This window comes from Myxocyprinus asiaticus, chromosome 7, assembly GCF_019703515.2.
Source record: "Myxocyprinus asiaticus isolate MX2 ecotype Aquarium Trade chromosome 7, UBuf_Myxa_2, whole genome shotgun sequence".
Lineage (NCBI taxonomy): Eukaryota > Metazoa > Chordata > Actinopteri > Cypriniformes > Catostomidae > Myxocyprinus > Myxocyprinus asiaticus.
The window spans coordinates 37,179,380-37,201,576 of record NC_059350.1 but is presented as its reverse complement, the minus strand read 5'-3'; the positions used below and the strand labels follow the sequence as shown (position 1 = coordinate 37,201,576).

The following is a 22,197-nucleotide window of genomic DNA, read 5'->3' as shown; positions in this document are numbered from 1 at the left end:
TAATCACACTCTCAGTCTATCTCTTTCTCGTACACACACATACACACATCCTTGTTTCTCCAATAACTTGTCAGAAACAGCCCAATCTGTTGTTACTAGTTCTAAAGTGACATTTAAGAATTAGTAATGGAGGCTTGGGCACATCTTTTGGACTAGCAACGGCCGATCCTGTGGCGTAACAATGTAGTTCCACATACAAAAGTGTGTTTTTGGGACAGTCCTTCGTTTTTCCTTCTTTTATTTACTTTTGTATAAAAGCAATATCACACTCTCAATGGTGCTGCATTGTCCATCTATCTGCATGGCTGTGATTACCTGCACGAATCACAGCCTTGCTGATAGCTGGACATACATCACTCTTGCTCATGTGATATTGCTTTAATATCATCTTCTTAAGTATAATTATATATTTAAAGGATCATTATTGCTTTTGTGCCACATTTATAGCATGTTATAGTATTTAGTATTTAAACTAATTTGTTTACATTGGCTGTCTGAACAAATTGATGGACTAAAATGAATTGACTTGAGCTCCATAGAAGTGAAACGGTGAATCGTTTTTTTTTAACCAACTCATTAACATAAACTGTCCGAACAAACAGATTCTATTAAAAATGATTTGGACTTCCCAACACTACGAGAGCAGACAGTTTAGGAAAGCGTGTTTGATTAATTGCTCGACATCACTGTGTATGACAAATGTTGTTTTGTGCTGCAACACCACTACTCAACACTAAGGGTGGGTGATAAAAACTATATCAATATTTATCAAAAAAAGAAATCCTCGATATCGATGAAAATTTTCACTATTTAAACTATGTTCTACATCTATACGATTGGATCAGGACTATGTAGCTAAAAATGCAAGCAGTTCAGCAAAGTTATACACACAACTAGCTAACTGAATCATAGTCATGAAATCAGCTGGCTAGCGACTACCTCACCCTGTTGTCATGTAAACCAGAAGGACTCAGTGTTAACCAGTAGTAAGGCTCGGTAGCCGCTAGCTAGCTAGCTATCTGGCTAATATGCTGTCGCTGGGTATCGAACAAGACAGCTGACATTCCAATAATTCCTGTTGACTGTTTTACATGTATGACGCTCCACACTACAGCTCAGTAGATGGCAGTAATGAACCATGAGCTGGATTACCAACTGCCAATAAACATCACAAGAGGGGGAAAAATGCCTATGACAGCAATATAGATCATGAAAAAATATTTTAAATAAATAGTACATAAATAAAGAGCAATGATGTTGATGTCGGAGTTGCTGTTGTGTTCAGTCGATAGCATAATTTATTAACTCACCCCCTTACCAAACCCCAACCCTAAACCTAACTATCAGTGGAGTAGAAATTTAATTTGAGAGCGAAAAAGTAACCTCTGAATCGCACTTACCATTGTTTATATGAACGTAATTACTTCCTGGTTCCCAGGAGACCAGAACCTGTGTTTTGGATGTTGCTTGCAAAACATGTTATCGGTAGTGTTAGAGGGAAATATGTTCATGTTTGAATTGGTGCAGAAATGTATCATAAGTGCGGGAGATTTGAAAACACCAGATTTGTAAGCTATCATACGGGATCAAAGGACATATATAGCATGGATTACTTTCATGGTACTTTTTCTTTTTTTGGAGCATGACAGCCCCAGTTCCTATTCACTTTACTTGTATGGGAAAATGCAGAAATTCGGTGGTCTTTTCTTGACATATTTAAAATTAAAATCCTGTTTAGGTTTGGAGTTGGGGTTAGACTTTATGGTTAGGTTTAGGTTTGAGGTTTCGGTTAGGGTTTAGACTTATTAGAAAATCGTAAGAACCTAATCAAGTGCTGAATTTTATTGATTTGAAATTCATTAGTTGGTTGATTTTTCTCTATGAGAATAAACATTTTATGCTTTTGTACGAGCTCGTATAATTTTTGTCCGTCATGAGACCAGGTTGGCTACAGGAACAAATATGAAAATCTTATTAAATATAAACATGCACAGACACCGTTGTTGATATTGGAGGGTGTTCTAAATGGGTTACAGGCAGCGTGGCACAAGTAGGATAGGCGTGGCAAAACGACAAGCTAGCAAAGATGACAAATGACTTAATGCTGCCAAGTGAGAAAAAAAAGTTGTGAAAAAAGTAAAAAAAAAAAAAAAAAAAGGTGAAGAGAAAGCAGAACAACAAAACGATGGCTTTGACAGCAATTGTTCTGAAAAATGTGCAGATAAAGACACAGCTATTACAAAAAACAATCCAGCAAGATTAAAGTGAAATCAAAGACCAGTGGGACAATGTGAGTTTGTGTGTGTTAGCTCACTTTGTTTTGAGTGTATTGTAGATGGTTAAACTGAACTTAATTGGCACATACCAGGAAAACCTTTGCCATTTGGCAAGCAAACTTGCACGGTTGCTCATAGAAGCTATTTTAAAACATGACAGTTGATGAATAACCTCTACAGCAGTTAATTTGATCAAGTCTGTGTTCTTAGTTAACACAACTGTTAAAAAAAAGAATAAAAAAAATCATAATGCTACACATGAATTACACCCAATAGAGGTCTTTGATCATAAATAACTTCCTTGGCTATAAAACAACAGCAAGCATGCTTTGGGCAAGATCCACCTGTTATTAAGTAATGTGTATATATGTTGTCTTGACTTAGATCAAAGTTAAAGGATTTGAATATTTTGAGCTATTACTTTGGCCAAACAGAACTGCATCTAGGGCTTAAAATATAACACTCAGGGTTTAAGAAATGTTTGATAAGCATTGGTGAATGTTGTGCAGCCTTTGAACAAATGTCTGATTAATCAACATTAGACACAGTAGTGCAGCTCAATGTTACATCATAACAGAATCACTTTGAACACCTGTTTCCTGTTAAAGTTCTTCAGACTGAAAAGTCCCAATACATTATTTTGTGAACAGATTTTTAAAGAATGAATAAAGATTTCCAAATAGGTGTCAAGCTGACCACAATTGTTCATTACCCTAATTATCTACCAAAAAACTGCTTTGTTTGTAAGCAACGTTGGTGCTCATTAATGTAACTTTCCTAGGTACAGTATACCGTACCAACCACTTCAGGAGCAAGTCAGACATATGAATATATAAATAATTAGCCAATATTTGTCATTTTCAAATAATCTGAATCAGCTGATAATGGTGGATAACCACGCACGGTTGATTACCACAAGATTAGTTTTGACTTGTCCCTCCTTTTCATAAAAAAAGCAAAAATCTGGGTTACACTAAGGCACTTACAATGGAAGTGAATGGGGCGAATACGTAAATGACAAAATACTTTTACAAAAGTATAGTGACAAGACGTAAACAATACAAGCCAAGATGATTTTAATGTGATAAAATCGCTTACTAACCTTTTCTGTGTAAAGTTATGTCCAATTTTACAACTTCTTTGCCATGAAGATGCAACACCGGTAACAAATAACTAAAGTTCATCCGTTTAGAACAGTAGTCCTCAGTAAAACGATTTAAACAACTTTACAGCTCAAATAATATAAAAGTTTTAACAGAAGAATTAATGTAACTGCTTCTATAAAATTATGACCTTCACATTTTTCTCAAACTAGAGACTCTACTTATCCTCTTGTTTAGTTGTATCTGGGCCTTCCACATCTCTTTCTGTCCTTGTTAGAGCCAGTTGTCCTTTGTCTTTGAAGACTGTAGTGTACAACTTTGTATGAAATCTTCAGTTTTTTGGCAATTTCAAGCATTGTATAGCCTTCATTCCTCAAAACAATGATTGACTGACGAGTTTCTAGAGAAAGCTGTTTCTTTTTTGCCATTTTTGACCTAATATTGACCTTAAGACATGCCAGTCTATTGCATACTGTGGCAACTCAAAAACAAACAAAAAGACAATGTTAAGCTTCATTTAACGAACCAAATAGCTTTCAACTGTTTTTGATATAATTGCAAGTGATTTTCTAGTACCAAATTAGCAATTTAGCATGATTACTCAAGGATAAGGTGTTGGAGTGATGGCTGCTGGAAATGGGGCCTGTCTAGATTTGATCAAAAATGACTTTTTTCAAATAGTGATGGTGCTGTTTTTTAGATCAGTAATGTCCTGACTATACTTTGTGATCAGCTGAATGCCACTTTGGTGAATTAAAGTACCAATTTCCCTCCGAAACATTAAAATCTGTACATTATTCCAAACCTTTGGCCACCAGTGTAGGTCATACATGGATTCAAAGAAAGGGCAGTGAGACAAAGAACATGGAAGATTGTGACCTTGACTTTTACAAAACTGTTCTGTACAAGTACTTTTACAAGTATGTATTGTACATTTCACATACAGAGCAGCTCATACAGACAGTTTCAGTTTTTAAAGTGTTCCTTTTTATTCATCCAGATGAAACTAGGCAGTGTTATTTAAAGAGACTGATTCAACAGAACTTCATCAGTATTATGAAAATTTTTTCTTTGGAACAGGAAGCTCGCACACATACACACATAACTAAAGCCAAAGAACATCCCCATATCGCATAAATCAATGTAACTCGTGTTGAACAGTTTAAAATGTATTTTTAATGCATAAAATAATAGGGATACTCTCCATAAAAATACAAAACAAAAAACAAAAAAACACTTTATCGAAAATTATGTTTTAACATAATTGTCCCTGATTTTCCACATTAATGAAATTCTCCAGAAAAGCACAAGAGGTCAGAAGGTAAGGACATACTGTCACACAAACAATTCAAGACAATCTATGTTCTTTCCTCATTCACACACCTCTTTTTCCACTTTATTTCTATCTGTCAAAACATTTCATGATCCAAACCTAAAACTGAGGTAACAACTCTTGAACGCCTATTTAAAACAGACGACTGTATTTAGCGACCAACAGATGCGCTCAGATAAACACATATAAACACACATACTGTACAAATACCCAACACATGCAGTTTGTCACAGGGAAATCCTAAAAGTATTTTTTTTTTTTAAGGAATTGTTACTCATTTACTCACCCTCATGTTGTTCCAAACCCCAATGATTTCTTCTCTTCTGTGCAATTATAATAAATAGGGACTGAAACGTTTAAGCTTCAAAACAAGATGTAAAAGCACCATTCAACTTTCATAGAAGAGGTCCATACGAGTTGTGTGCTATATTCCAAGTCTTCTAAAGCCAAAAAATAGCTTTGTGTAAGAAAATCAATTTAAGTCAAAATTCAAGAAATTATTCACTGATAATCTATCCCTCTAGTGAGCTTTTGACTCGAGGATCGCGGTGACCAGAGTCGGTGAGTTGAATGGATCGGTCTGATTTAAAAATGAACAATTCAGATTGCTTTTAATACTGACTAATTTATTAGGTGTCAACTGATTCGTTTTAAAGATCCGCCCTGAAAGAACTATTCAATCGTCAACTAGACATTGCCAATACTCTCATAAACTCTCATGAACGAGCCACGGAATGCTACCATGTGGCTTCAGAAAACTTGGAATATAGTGCACGAATATGGACTAACTTTATGATACTTTTATGATGGTTTTGCTTCCTTTTTGAAGCATGTACACTCCAGTCCCCATTCATTGTACAGTAATTGCATGGAAAACAGCATCCAGTACTTAATTCAAATAATTCTGTTCCTCAAACAGAAAGTAAGTCATACAGATTTGGAACAACATGAGGGTGAGTAACTTATCCTAACTTGAATGTCTTTGGTTAATTTGGTACCAAAACAACAACAGTGCTAAAAACAGAGTAAAGGCTGACTGACAGATTGACAGATAGTCTCCTTGTGATAAAGTGTGATCAAGTTTGGCATTACAGATAATTGTGTGTAATAATGTAAGGGACAGAATGTAGTTTGAATGGCTTTAATGTTATTTTGGAAGATGCCTCTGTCTGTTGACGATTTCTGGATGATCTTAAACAGTAAATCAGAAGCATTTGAATTTGAGCCTCCAGTGAATAACTTTAATAAACAGATGAGTGTCTCCGTTAATGCAAATGCACTCATGTTGGAGCTCCTCTTTGGTATCTATTACAACAGCAGATGTTTACAGTGTACTGGAGGGCTGTCATTTTTTACTTCAAGTTATATTGCACTGGTATACAATGGTGAAATTATTGGCCACACTGAAATCCACACAAACACACAAAAATGCATACCAACAATCACACACGATATGATAAGGGTGCAAACATTACACTGCACAGCACAAGTGCAATTTTCCATAGCCTCACTGCAGGCTGGTCAGTGCTTACTGGGGAACTGTCAATCTGATGTGTCGGTAACAATGCAAACAGACGGTCAGTCAAATCAACTTAGAGGGGTCAGTGTCATGTTAACAGCTCCAAATTGACATCTTGGAGTGAAAAAATTTGTCTATTAAAAAAGTAAACCTCAGTCACAAAAGCTCCAAGAATGGGGAAAAAACAGCATCATGGGAATTTCTACTACCTTTGTGATGTTTTGATCTTTAAGTTGTTTGTTCAGTTCTGACCCAGATACTTAAAAAGCATATTAACTCTCCAAATGAGCACCACGATTAAAGAACTTCAGTGGTGTCGAGTCCTGAAAACTCCTCCCTGACCTCCTCCTCTAAAATGGCTAATCTAGAGGTTGGAAATAGGGTAAAAGGATTACGACAGAACCCATGTCTATATCACACCAAGAAGAGGAACTTAATTTCAGATTTCCAAAGCCCTGGTGAAGACAGTTGACTGTTTATGAAGACTAGACTCCATATCCCCAATGGCACAGTTACTGGTTGGTACTTGTGTTAGTGAGGTTTTCCAGGGCAGGACAGGGGCTGTTAATGTCCAGACTGCTGTGGAGTGCTCTCAGGTTGCATACAGTCTGCAGTAGCTCTGCCCGCTCCTGCTGGAGAGTCTTTACCTCCAAATGCAGCTCAGTTTCTTGACTCACCAAGCCCTCAACACGAGTCTCCAGCCATCGGATCTTAGCATGGGCAACCTGACAGAATACAATAATGATGATTAAGTTTGCAATTTAATGACGCAAAAGTTTAAAATATATTTGAAAAAAACTATTGACACACTGACAACAATGCTGAATTTTCATCTTTCTCTGGAATAAAGTTTGGATACCTGAATAGAATTGTCTGGATGATGAACAACCAACAAAACAGGACAAAACACAAAACAAAACACAAAGCAAAACATGGAATGAAACGAAACAAAAATAAAATAACAAATAACTTTAAAAAAAAAATTGCAGTGTGATATTTCATACTTTGGATATTTTGAACTTGGGACACCTGAAACAAACACTAAACGTAATGAAACAAAACAAACACACACACACACACAAAAACCATGAAACAAAACAAACAACAAAACAAGCTCTTAACCACTGTAAAAAAACAAAAAAAAACATGGATCATCGCATTATTATATTTCAATCTTTGGATATTTTTAACTTTGTACACCTGAACTGAATTGTCTGGATGCTGAACAAAAAAACAAAACAAAACATGAAGCGAAACAAAACAAAATACGAAACAAAACAGAACGGAACAAAACAGTAAACACAAATCAAAACAAAACATAAAAAATAAAAATAAAAAAAACAGAAACAAAACAGTGGATCATCACAGTATTATATTTTGAACTTAGTGTTAAGGAGTTCAAATAGGTGCATTGTTTCACTTTGAAATCTTATTGTGTGTGTTTTCGACAAAAATTTGGATGCACAGCAAATAAGCCTTTACAAAATAGTGCATATGTGAATATACAGACATAGTGATTCTGCTTCTGTTATTATGAGTCACCTGTAGCTCCTCTAATAGGTCCAAGTTTTGCTGCCGGAGGCTTCCATTGGTCTTCTCCAAATGGGCAACTCTCTGTGATTGGCTGAGGGTAGATGGACCATCTAAGAGCTCATCCTGAAGAACGTGATATTCCACCTCATAGGCCTGCAGCTGCTTACTGATATCCATCTCAAACACCTACACAGACATGTACAAATGAATGAGATGAGCAAAGTCAAAGCATGCTTCTTTATGTGCTTGTATGCAAACTTATTTTTGCAATGTGAGGGATGGTCTAAATAACAACTGATGCATGATCGTCCCAAGACCCACACCCGAAAACACGAGGACACATGCCTTTGTATGTCTGTAAATGTGAGCTCTCCACACCTTTTGTCTTGTTTCACGGTTTCATAAAAAAAAAAAAACGCCATACAAATCCTATCAAAGCAACTAAATTGTAGGTCTAAGGGAGGCTAGTAAACTTGTAATGACAGTTTAATGCAAAGGTGTCTCCCCAAACTCATCAACAACATATCCGATAGGATGGAATACATTGACTCACAGTGCTTTTAAAATGTAGCCCCTCTAATAAAGGCTTTTTAGGCTTTATTTTGCACCCTTTCCAGAGCACCTGTGGCATTTTTTGAGTACCAGATGCGCTTTTGGATATAATTGCTTTAAATTATTTTTATTGTTTGAATGCGGTTGTGCACCAGTTATACTGTTCAGGGGACCTGCTCTTAAAAAATACTTTTAAGATGTATGCATTTCAGTTTCATAACAAAATTCCATCAAATTGTAATCTTTAACCTGAAAATAAAAAAACAATTAAGTTTTATTAATTAAATTTTGTAAACATTGCACAATTCAATTTGATGAAAATAGGCTAAAATATTTGTTTTTGAGTGTGTATTGTATCATTTCACACATACAAATGCACATACATGCACAGACACACCAAGCAACACCCATGTAATTTACTAACTACATCTATTGTTTGTGCCAAGTTCTTGATGAAACTAGCACTTAGGCAAAACCACATATGAAGACGAATGCAGGACACACCCTAGTTTGTGCAAAAGTGTGTGTTAATTGTGTAGGGAAAGACACACGTATATTGATGTTACCACAAATACACAAAAAGTATCCACACCCAAGCCTTGACACAAAGTGTATGTGAAAGTATGTATGTATTTGTATATGCAAGCCACACATGTGCTAGGAAAGGTCTGCATGCTCACACTGACACACAAATTAACTGGTTGTAAAGTTGAACATGTTATTTTTATTCTACTATCAACTTACTTTATTTTACAATCAACTTACCTGATTGATTGTCTTTTCCATTTGCACTAGGCCGAGATTGGGTAATGTTGTTTTGATGAACTCAACTATTGACTCCAGATTGTCATGCTGAAGAATCAGAGGCTTGTGGCTGCCAAGAAGACTCAAAGCCACCTTGAAGATTACCTCTGATCCCTGGAGGAAAAGCATGTCTGGAAAATAAAAATCAATAAAATCAATATTAAATCAATACAGAAAATGTCAGTGTGCACAAGTGGATCCACTTGACAGCTGTCTAGAAAATACAATCATGGCAACATAAAAGGGTAATTCTTACAGCCTGAACAGCCTACAAAAAAATCTACAAAACAAATTTTAACATACTGTAACATAATAATAATCCTTTAGAACAAAAGGGTCAAATCAAGAGAAGCAAATTCAGTAAAGTGTGTCTAAACGTTTAATTGAAAGTGTACATATATACGAAATTAAACTCAATACATTTTGAGATTAAATGAACATTTATTTTACCCAATATTTATTTTATTTATTGCACTGAATGTAACTTAGTTTGCACTCTGTTTGCTGTCATCTGCTTCAAACAGAGCGCTCGATGCCTTTGACGGTGTTCCCTGTATGAGCCAAGGAGGATTAAAATGTCTGTGCACTGTCTCCACACATTCACATTCACAGCACTGCTCATGCAAACTACAGTATATATTTATATCATTATATAACAGCTTTTGCAAATAAATAACCTCACTAGGACATTGCTTGATTTTAATTTGTGTGCTGAATATTTACTTAATGACATTCGTTCGTCAGATGTATATATCGGTTTTTGGTATCGGAGCATTTTTACGAGTACCAGTACATGAAGTGGTATCAAGACATCCCTACTGATACCACATCCTCGCCTTCACATGATAGACTAAAATTACAATTATTCATTCATTTGTAATTGGTCATCCTCTTGAGTTACTATAAAATCACTATCCTGGTTAAAATTAATAAAAAAAAGAGACCCTGCTACTGTAATACATCCACTGGGTTAGAGTTCCAAAAAAAAAAAAAAAAAAAAAAGTGAGAAATGGAATATCAATTTTAATATCTTAAGTAGAAGTCAGGCTTAATCTGTGTAAAGGAATCCAGCCATGCAAAGAACAAGAATGCATCTTTTACACCTAACTGCACAAACATGTAAATAGAAAGCAAACTGACCAGCAGATGAGAAAATGAAAAACTTGTAATTGGCTTGGTGTTTGTTCACTTGTCTATGTGTGACTGTAAAGATTATGAAAAACTGTGATTGGAATGAAGTGTGTGAGTAAGTTTACCAGCAGTGTGCGTAAAAAGAGACAGTCCAGCTGATTACCTTTGGAAAGAAATATGTGTGTGTGTGTGTGTGTGTCACACAAGGTCAGTGATACTCATCCATATAATCACACCATACACACTGTCATGGTTTTGTGATTAAGCAAAACAAAGTTAGCGCCAGTCGCCAGGCATCAGTGATTGTGATTATTTTGCATTATTTACTTCAGCATAGTCCATCAGGAGATAGAGAGAGACAGATAAAGATAAAGAGAGCGAGAGGCAGAGAATTGTGCCCTTTGAATTTAATACATGGTGAAGGAGAGATTGTCAATTGAAAAAGTAAATTTATTTAGTAAAATAGCCAGAACATATAATAAAAGAAAAACTATACCATCTAAACCCTTGCTAGAAACACTGTGTAAAGCATTAACATACTATTATATTCTGATATTTTGGTCCCTAGATATGACTCAGGTCCATCTTTAAAAAACATTTTTTATTGTTTTATCATCTGCCACGATTTAAGGTATCATGTCTACTCTACAAAGAATGTGGGACAAGTTGTACGCCAAAGTTAGGCTTAGGGGTTTTGAGAAAATATAAGCAAACAGTAATAGCTTGCACCACTAAAAAGACAAACAACGAAGATGTTGAAAAGCCCAGGTGCAAAAGTCCTTCCCCAACCTGTAAAACCACCCCTCAAGCTGAATATAGGTGCCAACTTGCAACATTTAGTTAATATCTCTCTGCAGACAAGGTGTGTCTATGTGCGTGCAGATATATGCATGAACCTGACTGTGCATGGCAATGACAAAAAGAGAACACACTCGTGTGTTTGTTTCTCCATAATTCTTTTGACAACAAAAGAATTCCAAACATGTAGGCCATCTTCATAAACACTTCTGTGGAAATTGAGAGAATGGCTAATCTATCTTTATCTCAGTACCATGGAATCGGATTGGTAAGCATTGGCAAACGTTCAAATATCAACAGCCCCTCATGCTTTTGTTATAACTGTTTAGCTCATTAAAAGATGCCTTTGGTCTGTGGATAGTGTGGCTTCATGGTTAAAAATCTGAGATGGTTAACCAACACCAAATGTTTGTAGGTTTAAACCCCTGAAGTGTCAATTCATGAACTACTTTACTAGCATTGTGCCCTTAAGCAAGAAATGTAAACTAGGTTGCTCCAAAGAGACTGTCCCTGCTTGGATACAAAATATCTGCCAAATGGATAAAAATAAGTAGGATTACTGTGATGGGGACACGGGACACCTGTGGAGATCCTGAATCACTTAGTGCCCTAAGTGACATGACCAAATGACCAAAGAATATAATACCACTTTTAATCTCCATTTCTCTCTGAAAGTGTGTGTGGATTAAAGTGTGTTGAGGCTGTGTGCGTTTACCAAACACTCGAGCCACGAATCCCAGAGGGAAGTGTGAGGCGAAGGCGGTGAGGAACCAGGGAGCAGCATAGAGACTGGGACCGATTTCGTACTGCTCCAGATGAGTGTACAGCTCCCTGTGATAGTCATGCAACAGACGAGATAGCTGATACATCTGAATCTAAGAGAGAGAGAGAGAGAGAGAGAGAGAGAGAGAGAGAGAGAGAGAGAGAGCAAAAACTGACAGTTACTCGCTACATCAGTCATTACAATAAAAAAGGTGTAAAGGAAGGTAGATGCTATTTACACTTAGTGGCAGATATTTATAAGGGGTACTATTTGTACCCCAGTTTTAAAACTAACAGACTATTTTCATGTTGTCTAGAATATGTTCCTTAACAAAATCCAAACAGTGTTTGTATATCACAAGTGTATAATATAACAATTATAGTTTATATAGTTTAATTACATATTTATTACACATACACAGTGTATATCTGTATATACAGTACTACATTATATAAATGGTCAACAGGCCACTTGACAATTTTGATGGCACACAAGAACCAGAAAAAGGACTGATAATACAATGTGAGGGAAAAAGTAGTGTGCCCCCTTTTTGAAGAATATTTATTGAGCAGGGTGTTGTGTAAATGGAATTTAAATTGTATTATTTTTACACCACCACAGGACAGTGGGGAACCACTGGTTTACCACTTTTTTAGCGCACACAAATAGATAAAAAGCAAATTGACCAGCAGATGATAAACTGTGTATATATACACTACATTATTTGTACAGGTGTCAATTCTGGACACTTTTAGCACAGTGGACTTAATAAGTCTTGTTAAAATATTTTTAATATAATCATATATATATATATATATATATATATATTTGTATTTTTTTGTTTTTTTGGTCTACAAACAGTGTATGTATATGCATCACGGGGGATTTATGTCCTTTTTTCATCTTTTCTGAAAGTCATCTGAAAGACCACATCTCAAATTCTATATTGGGTTTAATACAATTCTGTGGTGAAAATGACGGTGATGGAAATGACATTTTTTTATGTTTTTTAAAATAAAATGGCCAACCTCTTTTTCTTGCTGAGGCTAATTTCAAAGCTAAAATACTAAATCACTTTATATATAAAATACACATATATATACATTGCCAAATCAACATTACCTGCAGTATGATCATATCAGGCCTGTACTGTTTCCGCAGGCCCATGTTGCACATGAGGAATTTGAGCATGTGGAAGGCGTCTTCTTCGCTCATATGGAGCAACAGCACACCAGCCACAAAACTAAGACCCTGGCAGTAGCCCACCTCTGGGTCCAGCAGAGAATACGCCTTCAGTATATTATACAGGGACAGCTGACCAGCTCCCAACTGAATGCTGAAATACGGATGAGTCGGAAATGTACGTCCTGAGAGATGAAGGGGAATAATCAGTCAGTATGGTTTTTATTCAGTGCAGTATGAATGAAAAAATGCTGCTGCTGTTGTTGTTGATGTTAGGAGAGAGATAGAGTTGTGGCCAAAAATATTGGCACCCTTGGTAAATGAGCAAAGAAGGCTGTGAAAAATATGTCTTTATTGTTTATCCTTTTCATTTTTCATTCAAAATATTCACAAAAATCTAACCTCTAATGGATATCAAACAATTGCAAACACAACACAAGTTTTATCAACAACAACAAAAAAATATATATATATATATATATATATATATATATATATATATATATATATATATATATATATATGTGTGTGTGTGTGTGTGTGTGTGTGTGTGTGTGTTTGTGTGTGTGTGGCACAATTATTGGCACCCTTTTATTCAATACTTTGTGCAGTCTCCCTTTGCCAAGATAACAGCTCTGAGTCTTCTCCTATAATGCCTAATGAGGTTGGAGAACACATGGCAAGGGATCTGAGACCATTCCTCCACACAGAATCTCTCCAGATCCTTCAAATTTTGAGGTCCACGCTGGTGGACTCTCCTCTTCAGTTCACCCCACAGGTTTTCAATGGGGTTCAGGTCAGGGGACTGAGATGGCCATGGCAGAACATTTATTTTGTAGTCAGTGAACCATTTTTTGTGTTGATTTTGATGTTTGTTTTGGATCATTGTCCTGCTGGAAGATCCAACCATGCCCATTTTAAGCTTTCTGGCAGAGGCAGTCAGGTTTTGATTTTTTTTTTATCTGTTGGTATTTTATATAGTCCATGATGCCATGTATCCGAATAAGATGTCCAGGACCTCTTTCATAATAACAGCCCCACAATGTTTAAAATCCACCACCATATTTTACCATGGGCATTCCATATGGCTACCAAACCCATCTCTGGTATTTTATCTGACCATAAAGTCTGGTCCCATTTGAAGTTCCAGTAGTGTCTGGCAAACTGAAGACGCTTGAGTTTGTAGTTGGATAAGAGCAGAGGCTTTTTTCTTGAAAACCTCCCAAACAACTTGTGGTCATGTAGGTGATGTCTAATTGTAGTTTTGGAGACTTTCTGACCCCAAGACCCAACTCATTTCTGCAATTCTCCAGCTGTGATCCTTGGAGAATTCTTTGCCACTCGAACCATCCTCCTCACCATGCGTGGACACAATACAGACACATGTCCTCTTCCAGTAACATCTTCGTAACATCTCCAGTTGATTGCAATTTCTATATTATTGCACAGATGGTGGAAATGGGCATTTTTTTTAATGCTTTAGCTATTTTATTATAGCCACTTCCCATTTTGTGAAACTCAACAACATGTTGCCACACATCATATATATATTCTTTGGTCTTACCCATTGCGATGGATGACAAAGGGAATTTGGCCTTTGTGTTACCTTATATTTATACCCAAGTGAAAAAGTCATGGCTGAACAATTTCATGTTCCTAGTAACCCAGGTGTACTAAAAATTTTTAAATATGAATGGGAATATACTTCAGATATATTTTACTCATAAGAATTTCTAGGGGTGCCAATAATTGTGGCAAACATGTTTTGGAGAAAAAAATATTTAATTATTAGATTTTCCCCCACTTTCAATAAGTTTACTTCAATTAAAGGTTAGATTTTTGTGAATAATCTGAATGAAAAATCAAAAGGATAAACAATAAAGACATATTTTTCACAGCCTTCTTTGCTCATATTTACCAAGGGTGCCAATATGTTTGGCCACAACTGTATGACCCCCATCCCCTGCTGCCTCTGGCTCCATCTGCTCCTCTTGCCTCTGGGCTACGACTGTTTAACATTCAAATGCATGGTTGTTTCGCCAAATATTATTACATACTCGGGTCTTCAGAGACCCAGCACATACAGTACTGTGCAAAAGTGTTACGCACATAAGATGTTTCACAAAAACGTTTGTCTTAAGATGGTTATTTATATCTTCAGCTTTAGTGTGTCAATAGGAAATATACATTTTAGACTCCCAAACACTCCCTTTTGCAAATATAATAGAACAGAAAAGAACAGGGAACCTTGCAATAGATTGTATGACCTCAACAGAGCCCCCCACTGAACATTGAGTTAGTCTGGGATTACATGAAGAGATGGAAGAAATTGAGACAGCCAAAATAGATAGAAGAACTGTGGCGAATTCTCCAAGATGCTTGGAACATCCTATCTGCCAACCACCAAGAAAAACTGTGTCCAGGTGTTCCTATGATAATTGGTGCTGTTTTCAAGGCAAAGGTGGTCACACCAAATATTGATTTAGCTTGTTTTATGTTTACTGCACCTTGTATGACATTAATTGATATATGAAACTATTTATAGCATTATTTTTGAAGACATCCACACTATGCAACAGTTTTCACAAGTGCCTAAAACTTTTGCACAGTACTGTATATCTATCACAAATGGATCTACAAAATGCCCGGATAGTGTCAAATTTTCAAAACATTTTCAAGACAATTAGACAATAATAGAATATATTCTGATATAGTTTTATGTTTTATTTTTCATATATCAAAGAGATGATGCAAATATAGAACAGGAATCCTTACTTCCACACTGAAATTTCATGAGATGCTGTCAAACACATATTGAGCTACACAACACATACTCTACACATACACTAACCAGCCACAACATTAAAACCACTGACAGGTGAAGTGAATAACATTGACTATCTCGTTACAATGGCACCTGTCAAGGGGTGGGATATATTAGGCAGCAAGTGAACAGTCAGTGAATTTCATGTGTTGGAAGCAGGAAAAATGGGCAAGCGTAAGGATCTGAGCAACTTTGATAAGGGCCAAATTGTGATGGATAGAAGACTGGGTCAGAGCATCTCCAAAATGGCTGGTCTTGTGGGGTGTTCCCGGTATGCAGTGGTTAGTACCTACTAAAAGTGGTCCAAGGAAGGACAACCGGTGAACCGGCTCATTGCTGCGCATGGGGAGCAAAGGCTAGCCCGTCTGGTCCGATCCCACAGAAGAGCTACTGTAGCACGAATTGCTGAAAAACTTAATGTTGGCCATGATAGAAAGGTGTCAGAACACACAGTGCATCACAGCTTGCTGCGTATGGGGCTGCATAGACACAGACCGGTCAGAGTGCCCATGCTGACCCTTGTCCACTGCACAAAGCGCCTACAATGGGCACATAATTGTCAGAACTGGACCATGGAGCAATGGAAGAAGGTGGCCTGGTGTGATGAATCAAGTTTTCTTTTAGATCATGTGAACGGTCGGGTGCGTGCGCGTCATTTACCTGGGGAAGAGCTGGCAGCAGTATGCACTATGGGAAGAAGGCAGGCCACCGGAGGCAGTGTGATGCTCTGGGCAATGTTCTGCTGGGAAACCTTGGGTCCTGGCATTCATGTGGATGTTACTTTGGCACGTACCACCTACCTAAAGATCGTTGCAGACCACGTACACCCCTTCATGGCAACGGTATTCCCTGATGGCAGTGGCCTCTTTCAGCAGGATGATGCGCCCTGCCACACTGCAAAAAATTTTCAGGAATGGTTTGAGGAACATAATAATGAGTTCAAGGTGTTGACTTGGTTTCCAAATTCCCCAGATCTCAATACAACTGAGCATCTATGGGATGTGCTGAACAAACAAGTCCGATCCATGGAGGATACCCCACCTCGCTACTTACAGGACTTGAAGGATCTGCTGCTAACGTCTTGGTGCCAGATACCACAGGACACCTTCAGAAGTCTTGTGGAGTTCATGTCTTGACGGGTCAGATCAGTTTTGGCGGCACGAGGGGGACCTACACGATATTAGGCAGATGGTTTTAATGTTTGGCTGATCGGTGTATGTATATTCTCAGGCACTCTTTGAGTCTAAATAGACGCACAACTTACATCATTTCAGTTTTACACCCAAATGGCAACAGCCAAATCATACTATTCATGTGTTTCACTTGCTATAGTTGATATACTTCCATGTTGCTGCTTCGTCAAATAGCAATACCAAATGTAAATCAAGTCAATCACTGACACATCATTGCCACCTTGAGTAAAAAATAGCATGTATAATATCTATGTGCTCATGCATATTGAATACTGATAATTCACCATTGTCACACAGAAAATCAACATGACATAATAGTGATTTGTGTGAATATAGTACTCATTTTCCTTGTAATAAACAAAGAAATATATATCCTGTGATAGTAAACTAACATTATATAGATATGAAATAATCATAAAAATATTATTTATGGAAGCAAAAAAAAAAAAGAAAAAAAAAGATTGATCATCTTTAATGATCCTATACACTTTTTAATTATGTTTTTTTTTTTTTTTTTTTGTAATATTGTTTTTGCAATTTTGCCCATTTTCCCAATACACTATTCTGAAGAGAAATGTTAAAAAATGCTAAAGAGGTGTGGGCATAACTCCAAAAAATGGATGAGGTACAGAGCGTGGAATGAAGTCCCGGGTTACTAAAGACCCGAGGTACGTATTAAAGGAGTAAAGGTTACTTTCATGAGTGTGTGGCACTTCAGCCACTTTTGGAATGAAATAAGTGACAGAAGGAACAAAGGGCAGAACAGACCTCAGCTCAAAGATCTGACAACTGTGTTGCATCATCAGCCAAAGACAGGTGCTTGTTATTCAGCAAGCCACTGACAAGCAGATTTGTGTGATTATATTTCAGCAATGCACACTTAAAGTACACTTAAACCACACTTAAAAATGAATGAGTGAATGTTATTGCAATAAGTAATAATAAACAGTACAAAATGAAATCAAGTGGCATCTGCAAACAGACCTTTTCTCAGAACTAACTTATATTTTGTTGCCATTACTGCAATTATTTTTAACCAACTGATCATTTTAGTGGATATATGAAGTCAGCTCCCCTCTTAAATTCACAGAGTTCACCCTATATATGGTTTTATACTACACAAAATATGGTTGAAAAATGTGCTTTTGCTATATGTAGAATGCAATGACATTCATACATTTGTAAGTGTGGCTTAAATACTTTATGGAGACTGCATTTTGAATTGTATCTATTGTTTTATAATTTCAAACCTAACATACTTCTTTTTTTAATGTATTGCTTGAAAGGTGTGGTTGTGTCCACTTTTTAAAAGAATATTCTGGTTTCAATATAACTTGAGCTCAATCGACAGCATTTTTGGCATAATGTTTATTACCAAAAAAAATTATTTTGACTCGTCCCTCCTTTCTTTAAAAAGAGCAAAAATCCAGGTTACATTGAGGCACTTACAATAGAAGTGAATAGGGCCAATTTTTGGAGGGTTTATTCAGTTATAATTTTATAAAAGCACTAACATTCATTCTTCTGTTGAAACTCATGTATTATTTGAGCTGTAAATTTGTTTAAATAGTCATTTTTACAGCTGTTTTAGGGCTTGTTGACATTACATCATCATGGTATATTTGTAAAATTGTTAGAAAAGTTTAGTGTGGCGATCAGTTCTTAATGTGGAAAGGAGGAAGCGGGAGCCCCCACTCACCACAGTTAGTTAGCGATTTTTTCACACTAAAATTATGTTAACAAGCATACTGTTTATGACTTGTTGCTATACTTTTGAAATAGTGAGTATTTTAACATTTACGGATTGGCCTCATTCACTTCCATTGTAAGTGCCTCACTAACAAAGATTTTTGTCAACAGGGACATGTCAAAATAATTTTTTTTGTAGTATTCAATATTATGCCACAATTGCTGTCGATTGAGCTTAACTTGTATTGAACCCGGAAAATTTATTTTAATGTGGCTTAAGTCACTGTATGTGCAATTTAGTGTGTCAATTGCAGCTGTCATGGCATTTGGATATGGTTTTGTATAAGTGTGACAAAAGATGAATAAAATTATTGTCCCAAAAATTTCCTTCCACAACTGCGGTGACAAATGCTCACTTTAATAAAGCAAACAATCTTGCTAATATTTGGAAAACTGTCATTAAAACATATGGTAAATGTATTTCTTAATGTACTACTTTCGTCATATTGTCAAAATTCTGAATACTTTTTTGCTGGTAAATGTTTAGAGCATGAAAATGTACAAGGATTATGCAAGCATCTTGCTGTTTAGGAATATACTGTACAGAATTGCATAGAATAAGTGTGTTCATGTTACTGTCTAAGTGGGCGTCATCATGGAGACAATATACATTCCTGTACAATTAGGTGTCTTCCTGTGTTGTAAAGCCATCCATCTCTCTTTCTTTGCCCTGTCACTGAGCTAAGAGCACGCAACGCCTCCCTTTCTTTGTCTGTGCTACCCTGTTAATATCTCTGTCCTTATATCTGTCCATCTCCACTAGCATCTCTCCCAATCATTCAGCCTCAGCCTCAGAAGTCTGTTCTCTATAATAACTGAGGTAATGATGATTTTAGAAAGAATGGAGACATTGGTGAACACCCCCATGACAATTTTTGAGAAGTTTCCAGGGAAGGGGCATGTGTGAACATGTACAAGTTAAAGTAGTGTGTGTTTTTAAGATGCTGGTAAAGGGGCAGTGAAGCAGTTTTGTGGCATGCAATATTAAGCAAGACCACCAAATAACTGTCTAGTAGTGAACTGGACACATTCATATGTTGCTTAAAGGGGTAGTTCACCCAAAAATGAAAATTCTGTTATCATTTACTCACTCTCATGCTGTTCCAACCCCGTATTACTTTTTTTCTCCCATGGAACACAAAAGGAGATGTTGGAGATTATGTCAGTCTCAGTCACAGTTCTCTTTCATTGCATCTTTTTGTTTCCATACAATGACAGTGAATGGTAACTGAGGCTATAATTTCACCTAACATCTCCTTTTGTGTTCCACTAAAGAAAGAAAGTCATGAGGAACAACATGAGGGTGAGTAAATGATGATAGAAGTTGTATTTTTTTATGAACTATCCCTTTAAAACATTTCTCAGTGGCATCTGTTTAACTAGCTATGGTACAGTAGCTCTGTTCTAAAACCTAGCATTTTAAAGCATCATATGTGTGCTCCTGACACGAAAGGCTGTTCCAAAAGGTAGGCAGAATAATTAGGCTGCCTTCTTAGATACCTTCTTCAGGCCAAAATCACTGCCATAAGCCAGTATCTCATGTATCTTTTACAGAGAAGGCAATCCCATAATGCACTGTGACTTGAATAAATTAATCCAATATGGCAGACAAAGGCAGGAGAAATGTCAATAATAGATATATTTAATTCAATACTGAAAAGTATTGATAAGAATACATTAACTCAATTCGTAAAATACAATTACAAATGGGCTATTTTACCCAATATGTGTGTGTGCTATGCATTTTTATGCTTATTAGGCTACTGCACCACAAGCTTCACAATATGCTAACATTAAACTCTAGTGGAATCAATTGTTAGTGTCGAGTCTCTCGTGTAATTTATGTTATTTGTGTGGTGCATCGAGTTGTTGTCTATGAGTATCCCAAATCATCACTTATGAGATTTAAAGGAAAAATCGGGGTTCAATACAAGTAAAGCTTAACTGACCGCATTTGTGGCATAAAGTTGATTAACAAACACAAAATTTTTTACTTGTCCCTCCTTTAAAAAAAAAAAGGAAAAATCTGGTTTACACTGACAACGTTTACATGCACTTAAGAAAACGGTTTATTCCAGGGTTTTTGCAGAAAGCGGCGTTCTGAAACATCATGTAAACGAGAACGCAGCTTTCCTTACGCCATTTAAGTGATTAAGAGAATGCGGTTTAACACACCTAGGTTTCTCCTGGAGAATGCAGCTTAATGTGGCCATGTGAACAGTTCTAACAGTGTTCTAACAGGTTTTTGACGAGTGCGCATGTGTGAACAGACCGGATAACAAACATCATAGGATGGAGCCCAAAAACATGTCAACAAGGGGGAAACAATTCAACATTTCTGGGACTACAGTGGGAAAAGCACATACACTATAAACTTTACCCATTTCTACACACCAGTGTAAAATATCGACGGTCCCTCACATTTGAGTATAAGCGCTCATACATTGGGAAACCCCACAATTGCAGCACAGTTCCACTGCATATCGCGATGGAAAGTTAATTAAACAAACGCAGCAACAACTCTGGAATATCTGGAAATGAAGTGAAGCAACAGAGAATAAAATAATTAAGTCTTCCTCGGATACCATGTTTGTTATTTACACAAGCATTACAGGGAAATTACGTTGCTGTGGAGACAGCAGCTTACTGACCGAGCCGCATATATACAGGAGTAAAGAGTATGCCGCTTATACAGTGCATGTAAACGGGAGCATTGCTTTCTAGTAATAACCCGCTTTCTGGTCTCCATGGTTTTTGATTATTAGTTTGATCAAGATGGCGCTGCGGATGGCTGCTTCGGTGTGGAGCTCTCTAGCGTTTTTGATACTTTTGTTTGTTTGTCATGTTTTTTGTCACTCTTTCCCGATCAGTTTCACCAGGGATGAACTGCTGAATATTTGGCAGAGCATACCTGATAATTTTTTGCTGGTGTTTGATTATTCTGATGTTTTATTAGACATCTTTGTTGGAGGCACAGTGTTGTTCTACAAGTGCTCCAAGAGACGCAAGCGAGGGAAACGAGCCAGCGTGCTTGTGAAGCTTCGTCAACGCGGCTTTAGGACTCGGCTGCCAAGTATTCATCTGGCAAATGTCCGCTCCCTCACCAACACAAAACGGACGATCTGCTTCTGCTCACTCAAACAAATAAGGACTTTTCTAATTCCTTTCTAGCTGCTCTGTGTTTCCCGGATAGTGCGTTACATCTGCCGGGCTTCCGGCTGTTCAGAGCTGATCACGTTGCAGAATCATCGGGGAAAACAAGAGGCGGTGGAACATGTTTTTACATCAATGAAAGTTGGTATACAGATGTAACAGCGTTGAAAAAAATGTGCTGTCCTAATTTAGAAGCACTCTTCATTAACTGTAAGCCTTTCTACTCGCCACGGGAGTTTTCCTAGTTTATTCTTATCTCTCATCATTATTCTGGGAGATTTTAA

At 36.9% G+C, this 22,197-nt stretch overlaps 1 protein-coding gene across 6 annotated transcripts in view; it reads right to left on the bottom strand.

Annotated features, from left to right (window-relative positions):
- Positions 1–4,343: 4,343 nt before the first annotated feature.
- tbc1d1 (TBC1 (tre-2/USP6, BUB2, cdc16) domain family, member 1) overlaps positions 4,344–22,197 on the bottom strand; it is a 104,394-nt gene continuing 86,540 nt past the window's right edge. For all 6 annotated transcript variants that reach the window (XM_051701927.1, XM_051701921.1, XM_051701922.1 and 3 more), the window contains 5 exons: positions 12,935–13,179; positions 11,765–11,924; positions 9,082–9,251; positions 7,774–7,950; positions 4,344–6,956 (listed from right to left, as the gene is read on the bottom strand). In XM_051701927.1, coding sequence (XP_051557887.1) covers positions 6,744–6,956; positions 7,774–7,950; positions 9,082–9,251; positions 11,765–11,924; positions 12,935–13,179 — 965 coding nt within the window. In that variant the 3' untranslated portion in view covers positions 4,344–6,743. The remainder of the gene's footprint in view (positions 6,957–7,773; positions 7,951–9,081; positions 9,252–11,764; positions 11,925–12,934; positions 13,180–22,197) is intronic.